Source organism: Pteronotus mesoamericanus, unplaced genomic scaffold, assembly GCF_021234165.1.
Source record: "Pteronotus mesoamericanus isolate MK-2021 breed Mesoamerican mustached bat unplaced genomic scaffold, CSHL_Meso_final contig_2, whole genome shotgun sequence".
NCBI lineage: Eukaryota > Metazoa > Chordata > Mammalia > Chiroptera > Mormoopidae > Pteronotus > Pteronotus mesoamericanus.
The window spans coordinates 23,412,056-23,428,468 of record NW_026555084.1 but is presented as its reverse complement, the minus strand read 5'-3'; the positions used below and the strand labels follow the sequence as shown (position 1 = coordinate 23,428,468).

Genomic DNA, 16,413 nt, shown 5'->3' with positions numbered 1-16,413 from the left:
TTTTCAGAATGCCCTTTTAAATATGTCCTTTCTCTTGCAGTGTTTCTGTTTTACTTGTTCTTTGATTTTTTTTTCAATATACAGTGCAGTTGACTTAAAAGTCAACGTTACAGCACTGTACTAGCTTGATCTATAATCTGACCATCCGTTTTTCCTGATGTGCTGTATAGTTAATTCTATTTAAATGGAACATGTTGCTGTCATGAAATTGATGGTTATTTACAGTAACATCTGGAAAGGTCACTTTCTTTTCATACGTATTCCTTTTAAATACACTTTTTAGTATTTTTTGAATAAATGAAATCATAAATTATTAGAGATTTTGTTTAATATTCTGTTTGTATCTCAGTATTTTTGTCCACAATAACTAAAATTTCTTATATTTGAATTGACAGAATATTTTAAAATGTCTTTAAAAACGTAATTCTTAATATGTATTTCTTTCATACAAAAATCTTTTGAATTCATGTATAGTTTTAAGTACACAAACAAGGAATATTTTAATCTTTAATTCATACCAAAATTACATTAAATGTTAAATTTAAGTTCATAGATTAATTTCCATTTAAGACAGAATCCAAAAAAAGTCAAAGAAATTAGGAAATTTTGTTTGGTAGGTGTTTTTGGTGTTGTCTTTTTTCAAATTTATTGGATAATACTGTGTTTATCATGGAATTTAGATTTTGTTCAGTACTAAATTTCAAGTTCTAGGTCTGATGGGAGTTGATTTAATGAAGAGGTCTGTTAAACTTTGATGACTCAAAATGTTTTCATTAACTTCTTGCCTATTTGCAGTAATTGCAATATTGATCACTGTTTTCAGGTAGGATCTCTTAAATTCCAAGGAAAATCACTAGTTACAGTGTCTCAAATGAAAGTGAATGTAGGGATTTAAAATCTTTGTTACTGGAGTCATCATAAATCAAAACCTGTTGTTAGAAGTCCCTTCTCCTGACTTTGAATGGTAATTTAACCTTGTTGCTTGCATATAGAAAATAAGTTGAATAAAGGAACACAAAAGGAAGCCATGGGAGGACTTGAATCAGAAAAATTTCTATTTTTTATATATGATGATTTTTTTCTCCAAATTTTGCTACTTTCTAGTTCCTGGACAATGATATTAATAAATGATAATAAATAGGTCTAAATTAACATAGAACAGTTTAAAAATTTTGGTGAAACATTGGATTCAAGACTGAGATATCCTAACTCTAGTGTAATAGGTACTTTTAACCTGAAAAATGCTTAGGCCCAAGCTAGTTTTGATTTTCTGACACAGTATTGGGAATATTTAAGAATTAGTTTAGAGGCCCTTTGATTCTTTTATTTACAAAATTTATCATTGTAAACTGGACCAATTTTAAGCGTAAACACCTGGATTGATTCTGAGTGTATTCTAGTTTCCTTAACATCGGTGATATTTTCTGGGTTATTGAAAAAAATAATTAAATACTCATGTTTCGCAGTGGTTCTTTCTTATTTGATAGCTGATATAGAAACAGTGACTTCAGAGAAAATTCCTGTGGTGAAAGTAGATGATGAAAAATTTTTTAAACATTTAATCCTGCTCTCTGGTATTGCTGCATAACTTGGAAAATCTGTTCTTTTCATTTAGTGGTAACATTACATAACATACACGATCTAAACTTATTAAAATGAAATGAGAAACTTTTAGGTGAAAAAGATCGTCTAATTTGTCGTCATTATTTTTGCTATTTTAAGTGACTTTCAGTGATGGTGTTGCTTTTCTTTCTTTCTAGGTCATTTTTAGAACTTCAAGTTGCTTTTCTACACAACCTCAAATTCTTTCATTTAAAGAAAACTGCCCTTTCGCTGTCTTGTCACTTGAGTCCATATTTTTCCTTTTACTATTACTCTAGAAATTGTTATTCTTTATTCTGCCATTCCAGAATTATCCTTTTAATTATCTTTCTCCAAATTATTCTTTCTTTATATAACTGTTTTCTGACAGAACTTCTGAATTCAAAAAGTGAATCCTTGTTCTTTATGAATCTGATGTGAGAATTACCTCAGTGTAGAATCCAAAGAAATAGGTTTTCAAAAGGCCCTTTGATTCTTAATCTTCACCTGAAACCAGACAGTAAAAGATAAAGTGTGGGTAGTGCAGATTAGTAATGGGTGGGCTTGGGAGGTTTGTAACTGATTCTTTCATCTTGGCAGGCCTTCTGGTACTTCAGTATTTAGAAAGATCAGCCACACTTAATATAAATTTGAACCTTTAGAGGGCATGGGGGATTGGATGTAAGTAATTTCTGTTCAACTAGAGACCCATCCCATCTCCTATGAATTAGAAGGATGCCTTAGTAGGCTGTCTTACTCCTCCCAACACATTACTTTTCAAGATTATTTTATAAGTAAAATCTGAGAATATTTTTCAAAAAAAACTCTAAATTACTTGTTTAATCCTACTCTTCTGGATTTTTGTGAACTCTACCTATGATGCCCCTTGCTTACAGCTATTTTAAAAATGGCCTCCAACAAGTTAGTGGTCTGTTGCTTTACAAGTAAAACCTTTTTATAACCTAAATATTTGGGTGTAGAGCTAGCTGGATGATCTCTTTGAATTTCTTAGTTAATAGCCATTATTTTTAAAAGACAATCTAGATTTGAGAGATAGCTCTTCGAGTTCTGAAGACGTTCCATTCTGTGTGGATGTATTCCATCTTAGTTCTCTCATGGGATTTTAGTTAATTCTCTTACAGGATAGGAATGTATGTAAACTTGTAATATAAACCACTTTTTAAAATTAGGATCCCGTTTATAAAATATAATTCTAAAGCTTTTCAAAAAGCATCTCTTGTAATTTGGTTCCTTGTTTTAATTTAGCTCTAAGTGAGACCCTTTTTAAAAACATTGCCTGACCATGTTTTATGTTCCAAATACAATTGTATTAGGGTAGTGTGGGTGTCACAAAAGATGTTGCTTCATTTTGTGGGAATTTATGAAACAATACTTAAAAAGCAGGAATTGTAAAACACAGTAGCTTTTATAAGCAGTGTAATAATAGTTCACTTTTTGAGCACTTTCTGTGTGCTTGGCAATGTTCTGATAAGCAGTTTACCTTTCATTATTTACTTTCTATAAAACCATGTGAAAATATTGAATCACAGTGAATTTTTTTTGTACCAGGGATTCACATCTAGCAAGTAAGTGAAACCTTGGAAATGGAAACCAGGCAGTGTGCAGCAGAGCCTACTTTTCCTAATAATTTTTTCTTACATCACCTAAAACATCAATCATTTATATATGAAATAGGAAAAACGTTAATCCCGTTAAATTTAAAATAACCACAAAGCAAATATTGATACCATGTTTCCTTCACTAAAAGTTGGAAACAGGCATTGAAATTTGCTTTTTTATTTTTGGGAAATACAATGGGGGACTTAGTTTTTGGATAAATGGGGAGCATTTCTTTGAACAAAGTCATTTGTTTAGTCCTCTTAGCTTTTTATGTCTGTAGTATACTTGGATCATACCTCAAAGGCTGGATGAAATCAAAGCCTATATCTTTCATTGTTCACATTTAAAGCGTATATTTCCTACAAAAGTAGATATAAGCATGCATATTTTGTCATACTTAGTCATATTTAGAATGCTATAAAAAAGCATTTCTAAAATGACATGAATAAATTAGTTTGGTCTACAGCAGAAATTAATGTCTAGCTGATCTCAAGGTCAGTTACTCCTCTTGATCTTTATTAACTCTGTATCTTTCCCTGTCAGGTCTATTAGTATATTAACCAAATTATCCAGTTTTTCCAAGAATGTGCTTGGCGTATTTGAGGGCAGGATCAAGATACATGGCTTCAGAGAAATAGTTTTAAATTCAGTATGATAAGTGAATGTGCAGGTGTTTGTGCAGCCTATGATATTGCATATAGATTAACATCTAGAGTTTGAATGGTTCAAATGAAAATATTTTAGTTTTATTTTTGTTAATTCTACTAATTTACTTTGCTGCAGGAGTGGAGTCAACATATCAATGGAGCAAGTCACAGTCGTCGATGCCAGCTTCTTCTTGAAATGTAGGAGTTTGAAATACCTTTAAAGCATCCTTAATCGTGAATCAGAAACAGCTATTGATTGGTTTTTGGGAATTGGCTATTTACTTGTAATATCCACATTATTATTGCTGCATAGTTGATACTGTCCAGGCAATGCTAATTATAAGGGATCGTATATGGAATATTAGATTCAGTGATAGAGGTGCTTTTTTACTTAATATTATTTCTAGAGTAAATTAACATCGGTCTTTTTATACAAATCCAGAGAATTTTTAATAGACTTAAAGAAAGCTTTTGATACATAGGATATTTACATGCTCTAAAAATACTGAATATACAAAAGAGGGCAAGTCATTAGCAAATTATAAATTAGTTTTTAATCAGAAGCCTTCAGGATATACTTTCTGGTTTTGGGATACCTTTTTTTCTGACTTTAAGCTACAATGAAGTTGAATTCCTGAAGAATCTCCCTGCCTAAGCAGCACGCACAATATCCGTTTTCTGGAGTTGCAATTTTCACATATGCCTAGCTCTGTTGGGGCTATCCTTTCTAGTGTGCTCTTGGTACTTATATTGGAGAAGGAAAGCCTGTGGTTGGTCTTTCTTTATATGGCCCATACTACCAATTACTCATGCAGCAGTTTTCCTACTTAAAGACTTGACAAATACAGAAAACTTAATTTTAGTATTAACTACCTACAGTTTCAAGCAGTACAGAACAAGTTTTGTTGTTTTGTTCATTTGGATTAACTTGAAGTTTTGACATTTTTATTTGGGAAATATATATGACATGTTTAAATTGTAATATTTCTAACATTTAGACTCTCATATAACTTTACTAATAACTAATCTCTATTTTAAAGGCCAAACAAGGCTACTTTGTGAAAAGGACAGTTTTATTTTAAAGTTAATTTTCTGGTCTTTTTAAAGCTACCCAGAATGGAACCCTGACAATGATACAGGACATACAATGTAAGTTAAATTTTTTAAGCTACTGTTTGTAAAGGAGATGAGTGTAAGGAATTCAGGTTAAACTTTCAAAATATTTTCTGAATTTTTTTTTTATTGAATATGAGGGAAAAGTCAGTGGGTGAAAGAATTTTTAGAAATTATTTTATGTAGTAATTTTTATTTTATTAAGATTTTCCCCTAGTTGCTTCACACAGAAATGCCCCCAAAGATTAGAATCGTAGTTATACAAGGAGTGTTTTTACTAAATCTTATTTCTGATGGATGTCTTTGTCATGCACCTTATTTATATATTATTTCTTCACATTGCTAGGGGTGATCCGTTCATGTTGCAGCAATCAACAAACCCAGCACCAGGAATTCTGGGGCCTCCACCTCCCTCATTTCATCTTGGGGGACCAGCAGTTGGACCAAGAGGAAATCTGGGTGATTATAAAGTTTATGTTGTTTCCTAAGAGCTTTTACTGTACAAATAAACAGTGATTATGGGCAAAAGAAGGACAGTTAAACTGCTACTCAAAAATAACATTGCATGAAAAGACATGGTGCTCATGATTTGTAATATTCTTTTAGTGTTTTAAAAGTTTATTTTCCAATTGAAATCACCTGTTACGGCAAGTATGTTTATAGCAAGTATAAGACTGAAAAAAGTACTTTTTCCCCCATAAAGGTGCTGGAAACGGGAACCTGCAAGGACCAAGACACATGCAAAAAGGCAGAGTGGTCAGTAACACAGTTCTTGGCTTTTACTGTATTTACTGTTTTATGAATGATTTGACTTAAATCCTTGCTAATTGAATCTCTGAATCTTTGTCATAGTCCTTGCTATCAGAAGACTGCTATAGTTTGAAGCCATCAGGCTTTTCTGTGATGTTGATAAGAGTTAAAACTTTTTTAAGATTTTATTTATTTTTAGAGAGGGGAAGGGAGAGAAAAAGGGGAGGGAGAGACATACCAACGTGTGGTTGCCTCTTGCACGCCCACCACTGGAAACCTGGCATGTGACCCAGGCATGTGCCCTAGACCAAGAATCGAACCAGTGACCCTCTGGTTCGCGGGCTGATGCTCAGTCCACTGAGCCCTACCAGCAAGGGCATAGAACTTTAATTTTAATATGCCTGTAGTGGATACATCTCACTTTGATTCAGGATCTTAAGATCTTTGCTATCCAGTAGTGTCCACAGTATTCAATTTAAAAATCAGTGTAGAGACTGTTTTCTGAAATACTGAGATCTACCCCACTGACTTTTGATTTTCTGTCTAGTTTTTAAATTCTCTAGAATGTTACATGAATTGTTATTTTAAATACTCTATTCTGGTTAACATTAGACTAGACTTACCAAATTTGTAGTGCCTAATCTGTCTCATTGCTTTTAAAGAGATTCATTGGCGTGATTTTTTCCCCCCTCCAATGCATAGGAAACTAGCCGAGTTGTTCACATCATGGATTTTCAGCGAGGGAAAAACTTGAGATATCAACTGCTACAGCTGGTGGAACCATTTGGAGTCATTTCAAATCATCTCATTTTAAATAAAATTAATGAGGTATGAGTTGAAATAAATGTAGTATTTATTCATCACTAATATATTTTCCCAAGCAGATAACATGGGATAACATGAGTTTGTATTAGAAAACTCAGTGTGAAAAAATGCAAAGAAAAGGAACTATCTGTATGTAACCTTAAATCATCAATGTGGAATGAAGTAGAGGAAAAGCCAGTGAAGTATGTTGATATAGGAAGTCTTAAGTTAGTATGTTCTTTAAGTGAAATGACATATAATGAAACCATTTTTACCATGTGCTAATTAGTATAAACAAGAGTTAAGTTCTTAAGGCATCTCATCAATGTCATAACAAAACATTCAAGAACCTGTGTAATACTAAATTCTAGTACTAATGGGTAATTAGTTTATAAATTGTGATTCTTAAGTTGTAAATTGTTATTATTAAACTACTAAAAGGTCTGTAAAAGGATAATTCTTTGGGAAGTCATTTCAGACTTTAACCAAAATAGTGGTGAATCATTATTTCAAGTCCAGTGGGCATAAGCTATAGTTGTAGTAGCATAAATAAAGTATGAGATGACCTTTAATAAAATAGCACGTCAGCAATGTTGGTATTTCTGCTTTTAGATTCTTGAAAGTATTTTTTATTTAATGGTTAAATATGTCTGGAAAGACTTTGAACAATGTTTGTTTGAAATAGTTTTTTTGTCTGTGTGTTTACAACTTCAGGCATTTATTGAAATGGCAACCACAGAAGATGCTCAGGCTGCAGTAGATTATTATACAACAACACCAGCATTAGTATTTGGCAAGCCAGTGAGAGTTCATTTATCCCAGAAGTATAAAAGAATAAAGGTAAATCTATTTTTTTCAGATGTGTATTACCAATCATTTTAATAATTAATCTTAGCTACTTTAAATTGCTGCTAATACTTAGGATAATATTAAGTATTAACTAATAATTATTGCACACCTGCCAACATTTGACATGACTTTTTTTTTCTTGTTTATTAAAGAAACCTGAAGGGAAGCCAGACCAGAAGTTTGATCAAAAGCAGGAGCTTGGACGTGTGATACATCTCAGCAATTTACCTCATTCTGGCTATTCTGACAGTGCTGTCCTTAAGCTTGCTGAGCCTTATGGGAAAATAAAGAATTATATACTGATGAGAATGAAAAGTCAGGTAATATATGTGTAGAGGTTTTGAAAAAGATTATTTTTTAAATTTTCTTTTGGTATATACTCATTTTTAGTAAAGAAAGCAAGGGAATTTTCTTTATCATCTCATAGGTAAATTTTCTTAGGCAAAAAATGATAAATATGTTTTTCCCCACATTGTACTTGATGCTAAGAGTAAAGCATTGAATAAATATTGAAGAGTATAAGTGGAAAGTAAAGCTATCTTGCTCAGGCTAGTAACACTATTTGTTTCCAGGTTTTGCTTACCAAAAATCTTTGTGTGTATTGGTCTGTCTCTCTCAAACTCTCACTCTCACTTCACCCAGGATTATACTGTTTTCCACATTATACATAATTTTTAAGAATTTGGTTTGTTCATTTGTTTGTTGCGCCATCTGATATTTACTTAAACAGCATTCTGAATTTATATCCTTTCAGACATTTTTATTAACTTTTTCTTTTCCTTACAATATTTTGACTAATATCTTCTAAGCTTATTAGTTTAATTACTTTTTACAGAAAGCCTTCATACAGGTGGTTTAATATTTGGTGCTACTTTGTAAATTTTAAGTTGTCCTTATTTTATTGGGTGACTTTTAACTCTTACCAATGGCTCTGCTAAAGATTAAATTTTCCTAACAAGTGGATGGAAAGAATAATAAGCACTAGAGTTCCGTACAATTTTTTGAAAAGTAATGTTCCTTCTTATTTTTTTAAGGCCTTTATTGAGATGGAGACCAGAGAAGATGCAATGGCAATGGTCGACCACTGTTTGAAAAAGGCCCTTTGGTTTCAAGGGAGATGTGTGAAAGTTGACCTGTCTGAAAAATACAAAAAATTGGTACTAAGGGTATGTAGTACTTGATTTGTAATTATTAAGAATATAGTTTAGTTATTAGAAGAGAGCAACTTCTCTTTTTCTGGTGTTACTCGGTAGCAAAAGTTTTTTTATCGAGTGTTCTGCAAAAGCACCTTTATTGCTTTTATCTATCTGTTGTATTTTAGATTTTATTTGAACAGTTCTGCTACCAGGATGTTTTATTATATATTGCTTTATTGAAATGTTTGTAATGAACTGCTGACTATAGGTGGCTTAAATTCTTGGATATATTTATAGGGATTGAATAAGCTTATTTGGTTATACGAAGGGAAGGGTGGTTATCAGTTAATGAGATAATTATGTATTCTGCAAATGAATATTTTAATACATTAAGTAATGCAAAATTTTGTCTTTTAGATTCCTAACAGAGGCATTGACCTACTGAAAAAAGATAAATCTCGGTAATTTAATTGTGTGTGTCTTTGTGTGTGTGTATGTGTGTATGTATATAAACAGTAGTATATTGGACTTTTATTTTCCAGCTCAAAATTAATTGAGGTGTATCTTCTTGATTTCAGAAAAAGATCTTACTCTCCAGACGGCAAAGAATCTCCGAGTGATAAGAAATCGAAAACTGATGGTTCCCAGAAGACTGAAAGTACAACTGAAGGTAAAGAACAAGAAGAAAAGTCAGGTGAAGATGGTGAAAAAGACACAAAAGATGACCAGGCAGAACAAGAACCTAGCATGCTTCTTGAATCTGAAGATGAGCTACTCGTGGATGAAGAAGAAGCAGCAGCACTGCTAGAAAGTGGCAGTTCAGTGGGAGATGAGACAGATCTTGCTAATTTAGGTGATGTGACTTCTGATGGGAAAAAGGAACCTTCAGACAAAGCTGTGAAAAAAGATGGAAGTGCAAGTGCTTCAGCGTCAAAGAAAAAGCTTAAAAAGGTAAAGAAGATTATACACTGACCTGTTCTAATAAAAAACTAGGTCAGATGAATGTTTCAAATTATTTACCCTAGCAGGATCAGATTAAAGAGAATTAGTCATTTATATTAGAAAAAAACAGATATGAACAAAAATACAAGCATTTAAATCTAAACTCTGCAATAAATAGATTAAATAGTACCTCTTACAGTGGCCCGAAAATGCCAGCTTAACAGAGAACTTTCTAGTAATGAAGGAGAAAGACTTTTTCTGTATTGTAGTTGGTAGTGTGTCTTGTAGGCAGCTGTATAGTTCATCTTGTTTTTTTTTAAAAGATGGGGTATAAGTTTGCATTAAGTTAACTGATGAAAGATACTGAAAACATTTGTCCACTTACTCAAAAAATTGAAGACCTTTATATTTGAGAATTATGAGCTTGATCACATACTTTAATAACTTTTTAAAAGATAATATTTTTTTAATCCTCACCCAAGGATATGTTTATTGAATTTAGAGAGCTAGGGAGAAAGAAAGAAAAAGATAGAAACATCAGTTGCCTCCTGTGCTCACCCTGACCCCGGATTGAATCCGTAACCTTTTGGTGTATGGGATGATTCTCCAACCAACTGAGCCACTCAGCCAGGGCAGACACATGAATAAATTTTAAAGTATTTTTCTTTAACATGTTATAAATAAGAGCGTTATCTGGTGAATATAAATATAAAAATACATAGAACAGTAATGACCTATGTAATACTACCTACATCAAGGATTCAAGCATTAAAATGCCTTTGAAGCCTCTACGTTAAATGGCTTAGGAATTGAGACTTTTGTAATCCTGTTCTATTGGTTTTTTCCAAACAAGTCTCAACTATTGGAAAACTTAATTTTTACCTCCATATTGTTAAGAGCTTGTGATTATTGAGCATTTATTACATGCTATAAAGTTTTGCAAGCTCTTTCTATACATTAATGAACTTAATCCTTGCAGTAACCATGTGCAATAGATGCCTTTGTTATCTGTATTTTATGAATGAGGAAATTGAGGCATGGAGAAGTTCCATAAATTGTAAATTGTCCATGATCATACTGCTCATAAGTGACTAAGCCAAAACTTAAATCTAGGTGGTCATGCTCCAAAGCCTGCCTTTTTTTTTTTATTTTTTTTTTAAATCCACTGTTTCAGACTGAGAATTCTCTTAAACAACAATTGTATCATAAGATACTGCCTTCCAAAGGACATCATTCAATTATTTGTAACCAGTTTTTTTAATACATTCCCTAGAAGTATAAAAGCCTCAAAGTGTAGAATACGAAAGACCTCATTTCGTTTATCTTGTACTCTTTGTATAAGGCAAGTCTTCAATTATTTAGCTTTAAAACAAACTAAGTTTGTGTGTGTGTGTTTTTTATTAGTGATTTTTGGGGGAAAAAGAAAAGTCAGTATTTTGAGAGACTACATAAAGACAAAAGACGCTATCCCTTTCCCTTCAAGTAAAGCAAAAATGGAAGGGATACTGCAGGACAATTGTTGCAGAGTAAATTTGTCTTTCTTAACAGCGTCGTTTCCCAGGGAATATGGAAGGTTTTGTCACTCTAGATGAGGTTGGTGATGAGGAAGATTCGGAACTTCAGAAACTTCGTAAATCGGGCATGGCATTTAAATCTGGTGACAAAAATGATGATGGTTTGGTTGAAATTAAGGTGGACAAGATGGAGGAACTTGATCAAGAAAATGAAGCAGCGTTGGAAAATGGAATTAAAAATGAGGAAAACGCAGAACCAGGCGCTGAATCTGGCGAGAATGCTGATGATCCGAACAAAGACACAAGTGAAAATGCAGATGGCCAAAGTGATGAAAACAAGGAAGACTATACAATCCCAGATGAGTATAGAATTGGACCATATCAGCCCAATGTTCCTGTTGGTGAGATTTAAGGCTTTGTTCTTCCCCTCTCACCCTCCCCAAACTCTTACTATATGATTTAAAAATTGGTCTTACGTAAGCTCTGATAGCATTTTACATTTAATTCTGTACAGAACAATTTGTAAATCTTGATATATTCTTTCTTTCTTACCCAGGTCACCTGATTTTGTATTATCTTTTGTTACCATTACACAATATGTACTATTCTCCTCAAAGCTTTCAGAGAATTTCACTTTGCTTTTGTTTTGTTTACGTGTTATATTTCTGCCTTTTAAAGAGTACTATCAGGTGGGACCTTGAATATCAATTAAATACAACTCACTGCTAATGTCGTGGTTTTTGTTGGATTTTCCTTTTTTTAATTTTTTTTTAGATTAGGTTATATTGGACTTCACACACACACACACACACACACACACACACAAGATTTGAGAACACTAATACTCAGTTTACTGAATTTGTAAGAATGTATGTTTGTGTTCTAGGTATAGACTATGTGATACCTAAAACAGGGTTTTACTGTAAGCTGTGTTCACTCTTTTATACAAATGAAGAAGTTGCAAAGAATACTCATTGCAGCAGCCTTCCTCATTATCAGAAATTAAAGGTAAGGCTAAATCTTAAAAAGAGGAGAGTTCCCTTGTTAAAACAAATGATATAAGTTTATGGAAAATAAAATGTGTATAGCAACCTTCTTTGGACCCAGAGGTGTAACATTGATAGGCCCTGAGTAGTTTAGTCAATTCTAGAAACATTTATTCAGCCTCTTTCTATAATACTATAATGATGATACGTTAGTAATTTCTAACCATATCATAAATTTTGTAATAAAATTAAAGGTATTTTTAAGTATTATCAAATGGGTATTGGACTATAATTTGTCTAATTTGGAAAATACTGAAGCCAGAAGACCAAGTGGCATAGTATAAAGCCTTTTCAGCTTTATAAAGTTTATGTCCTGTCATGCCTAATTGATTTTACATGGACTTTAAATTATTATTTGTTAATGACACTCTTCAGTTACTTTTATAACCAATAGAATATAAAGTTAATGGGATAACTTAATAAAGTACAAAATAGTAAGTTTTTATTTGGATAATTTAAAATTTGATAATTTAGTGGCTTTAAGGACTGAGCATTGAAATAGATGGTGGGAAAACAACATCAAAGTAGGAGTTAAAGAACTGAACTCACAGTTGTAGTTAACTTGGTTTTTTACACTGCTTTATAATACAAAACTACAAAAGTGTTTAGTCATCAAACATGTTCTATGTGTTGATTAGATGGATATAGTATTGAATTCAGGAAATCTAGTTCTTGGCTATATCACTTTTTTTTTTTTTTTTAAGGTTTTGTGTTTAGAGCAGGGAAGGGAGGGAGAAAGAGGAGAGAAACATCAGTGTGTGGTTGCATCTCTTGCACCCCCTTCTGGGGATTTTGCCTGCAATCCAGGCTTGTGCCCTACACTGGGAGTGGAACCGGCAACCCTTTGGTTCACAGCCTGGCGCTCAGTCCACGGAGCCACACCAGCTAGGGATGTATCATTTGTTCTGTGTACCTGTTCTTTGCTCTCTATGTGTACCTTACTTACCATCATGAATATGTAAAAAGAATGATGGATTTTCAACAGTAGGAGCAATGTCATACACGTTTTTCTGACTTAATATAAAGCTATTCAATGGCAGAAACTATTTCCTAGAGATACATAAATGTGGTCTTTGGGTGCTTGATACTTTATAAAGAATATCATGTTTTCTAATGCTTTTCCAGATATTCTTTAGGAGGTGGCTCTCATTTCCTATTTTAAAAGAACTCTGTCAACTTTATTCAAGAATTATTAAGTAGTATCTTGCTAATGATAAATTACTTGATACTTTACTAACAACCTTTTTACTTTTTAAGGCTATATTGGCTTCTAATCCTCTTCAGTTTCCAGTAACTGCAGTTGATGAATTTCAGCCAAAACTAAAGAAGCTTTTGAAGTTTTAGATTAGGTTTTTATTTTTATTTTTTTAAGATTTTGTTTATTTTCAGAGAGAGGGGAAAGGAGGGAAAAAGAAAGGGAGAGAAACATCCATGTGTGGTTGCCTCTCACATGCCCCCAACTGGGGACCCAGCCCACAACCCAGGCTTGTGCCCTGACTGGGAATTGAACCAGCAGCCTTTCAGTTGACAGGCCAGCACTCAGTGTGCTGAGCCACACCAGGCAGGACAATACTCTTTGTAGTTTTTGTACTTTCATTAATGTCTTAACAGATCTCTGGTATTTGGGAAATCTAGACGTTATCAGTCTGATATAGGGGTCAGCAAGCTACACTTGCAGCCCAGCCTCCATTTTTTTATAAAGTTTTCTTGGGATGCAGCCACATCATTAAGTATTGTTTATGGCTGATTTTATTTGCTGTAATGGCAGAATTAATAGTTCAAACAAAGACCAAATGGCCCACAGACCTAAAAAATTTATTGCTGGCCTTTTAAGAAAATGTTACCTACTTGGTTTAAGTGGAAGGAGCATTGAATAAATTCATGTCATTTTAATTAATCTATATTCTTGAAGTAGCAGCAGTTCTCTGTGATAGTGTGTGTTGTTTTGGGGGAGGGGTGGTTAAGATTTTTATTTTTAAAGAGAGGGAGAGAAACATCACTGTGTGGTTGCCTCTCGTGTGGGCCCCCGCGCCCCCCCCCCCCCCCCGGGGATCTGACCAGTGATGCTTTGGTTCGCAGGCAAACACTCAATCCACTGAGCCACACCAGGCAGGGCTGTGTGTGGTCTTGTTTCTCTCATCTTTATGTTATTGTTAATTGCACATTGAAAATTGTTTTTCACATTTTACCATTTTTTTCCCCTCCCATGCCTTATTGTGGTATCCTGAACCAGTTTAGTTTTGTACACTAATAGGAATAACTGAGTCTTTAAAATAATGATAAGATTATAGACTAAATTATACTCAAACCCCCAAATTTGGATACACCATTTTATTTCAGAATTAATTTGTGTTTCTCTTAAGTAACTCAATTCCTGTAATTTATTTTTTCTTTTCAGAAGTTTCTGAATAAATTGGCAGAAGAACGCAGGCAGAAGAAGGAAACTTAAGATGTGCAAGAAGCTTAAAGATTTCAAAGGAAATAATGGTTCTTTGTTTTTAATGTTAACCTTTTTTAAATACAATACTGATAGTTAGAAGAAAAACATTGTACTCTTTTTGTTTTAGTGGAAAAATAATAGATGTCTGTTCATGTGTTCAGTGTTATAGCAAAAACACATATACGGTTAAGTTAATGAAGAATTGTTTTTGTTTTATCAGAATGGTAACAGACAAGTACTTTGTAGAGACTGACTTCAGTAAGATACTTAAGACAACTTGCACCACTAAGAAAAAGATACATAGAACTATTCAAAGAAATGAAATTTAGTAGTTCTAGGTTTCAAAGAAATGTCAAAACTTTTGATTCCATTCAATAAAGAACAAAACCAATTGTATTTTTATTATTTTCATCTGAAACATTCCACATTTTAATCTGAGCCTTGCAGACTTTTCATTTTGAGTTTGAAGCTTTTTTGATTGCATTTCATTTTTGGAGAACTTCATTAACTGAGTAGCAATTTAAATACAGGTGCAGTTTTCTTTTAATGTTATGCTGTTGTTTAGGTAATAAGAAATATTAAGTAATTGGCTTTAGATTTTGTAATTTTTTTCCCTAAGTTTCTGCTAGATTTCGTATTCTAGTAGTCAATGTATTTTCAGTGAAATGTAAAAAAATGCCCATTCTCTTTGACCAGTATTAATTTTTTGAGACCTTATTGCTTGTCACTTGAATCCTGTAGCTGTCATACATCTGGTATAAGCAACATCTGATTCTTGAAGTGTGTAGACCATCTTTTCATATTTTCAAGATGTAATTTTACACTTAACGCATTTTAAAAACAGTTTGGCCATAATCTAGACGCACGCTTCTAATCCATATACCTGCACATGTGACCTTTGTGAACAGAAATTTGCATGTATAATCTGTGTTTACTTGTAACTTTCTGGTTATATACTGCTTATATCTGTGGATTCAAGTTTCTGAAGTGAATACAATAAAAACTTAGGTCATGTTCATTGGTTATACATGTTTGGAATGTTAACCAATATATTTGTCAGTTGTGGTTTTTATTCACTGTTACGCTTTTTTGCATGCTTTAACAAATTACTACGTTTTTTAATCTAGAGTGTTCTAAAGAGTGCTACTAAAGATCTGAGTTTTAAAGTTTTTGGTGCTGGTGGATTTCTTGTTCCTGTTATGTAACAAAGAAACTGAGGCTGTCCATGGTTTTTTCAAACCTTGGGGGTTACATGCCAAGGATGAAGAAATAGCAAACACTGAAGTTTAAACATGTTTAACTATATTTAACAGTAAAATTGTAAATAGCGTGGAATAGCAAGAAATAGTTGTACCAGCCTTTTAATATATGTTGGGCTTCTTGGTATAACAGATTAAACGTTTTCAGTTTTTTTTTTTCTTTTCTTTTTATGTGTTTAAAATTTTATTTATTTTTAGAGGAGAAAGGGAGGGAGAAACATTGATTAGTTGCCTCCCAAACAAGCCCTGATGGGGGACCGAATCCACGACCCAGGCTTGTGCTCTGGCAGGGAATCAAACCAGTGACCTTTCAGTTCACAGGCCAACACTGACTGACTGAGCCACACCAGCCAGGGCTACAGTAATTCTGTTTTTAAACTCTTAGGTCCAAGTGTATTAAAGGAAATGTCAAGTAGTTGGATAGAATTTTAAGGTGTAATTACCTCTGAAGATCATGTGATAATTTTTTAATGTAACATGCACAAAAAATCCTTGCCAGTTTACTTCTTCAGCTTAATTGTAGTCTTTACTAATTACCTACTTTAGTTTAATTCCAACTTTTGACTAACAGCAACAACACAAAGCTTTATGTGTATAATGGCATTCCTAATTGTTTGCTGTCAATGATAGCTTTTTCCCCCATAGGTCCTACTTGTCAAAGTACCGAGTTGTAGAAAATGTTTAATATCTTCATTTGAGAGCATTTAGAAAG

General features: G+C 33.1%; 1 protein-coding gene across 7 annotated transcripts in view; it reads left to right on the top strand.

Annotated features, from left to right (window-relative positions):
* Positions 1–16,413, top strand: part of MATR3 (matrin 3) — a 47,393-nt gene extending 30,980 nt beyond the window's left edge. For 3 of the 7 annotated variants that reach the window (XM_054568376.1, XM_054568375.1, XM_054568377.1), the window contains 13 exons: positions 3,985–4,046; positions 4,956–4,997; positions 5,308–5,420; positions 5,665–5,717; positions 6,414–6,539; positions 7,230–7,355; positions 7,517–7,684; positions 8,399–8,530; positions 8,918–8,961; positions 9,079–9,451; positions 10,991–11,357; positions 11,843–11,964; positions 14,401–16,411. In XM_054568376.1, coding sequence (XP_054424351.1) covers positions 3,985–4,046; positions 4,956–4,997; positions 5,308–5,420; positions 5,665–5,717; positions 6,414–6,539; positions 7,230–7,355; positions 7,517–7,684; positions 8,399–8,530; positions 8,918–8,961; positions 9,079–9,451; positions 10,991–11,357; positions 11,843–11,964; positions 14,401–14,451 — 1,779 coding nt within the window. In that variant the 3' untranslated portion in view covers positions 14,452–16,411. Of the gene's footprint in view, positions 1–3,984; positions 4,047–4,955; positions 4,998–5,307; positions 5,421–5,664; positions 5,718–6,413; positions 6,540–7,229; positions 7,356–7,516; positions 7,685–8,398; positions 8,531–8,917; positions 8,962–9,078; positions 9,452–10,990; positions 11,358–11,842; positions 11,965–14,400 lie in introns of all 7 variants that reach the window. The other 4 variants (XM_054568381.1, XM_054568380.1, XM_054568378.1 and 1 more) reach the window with 3 other exon arrangements.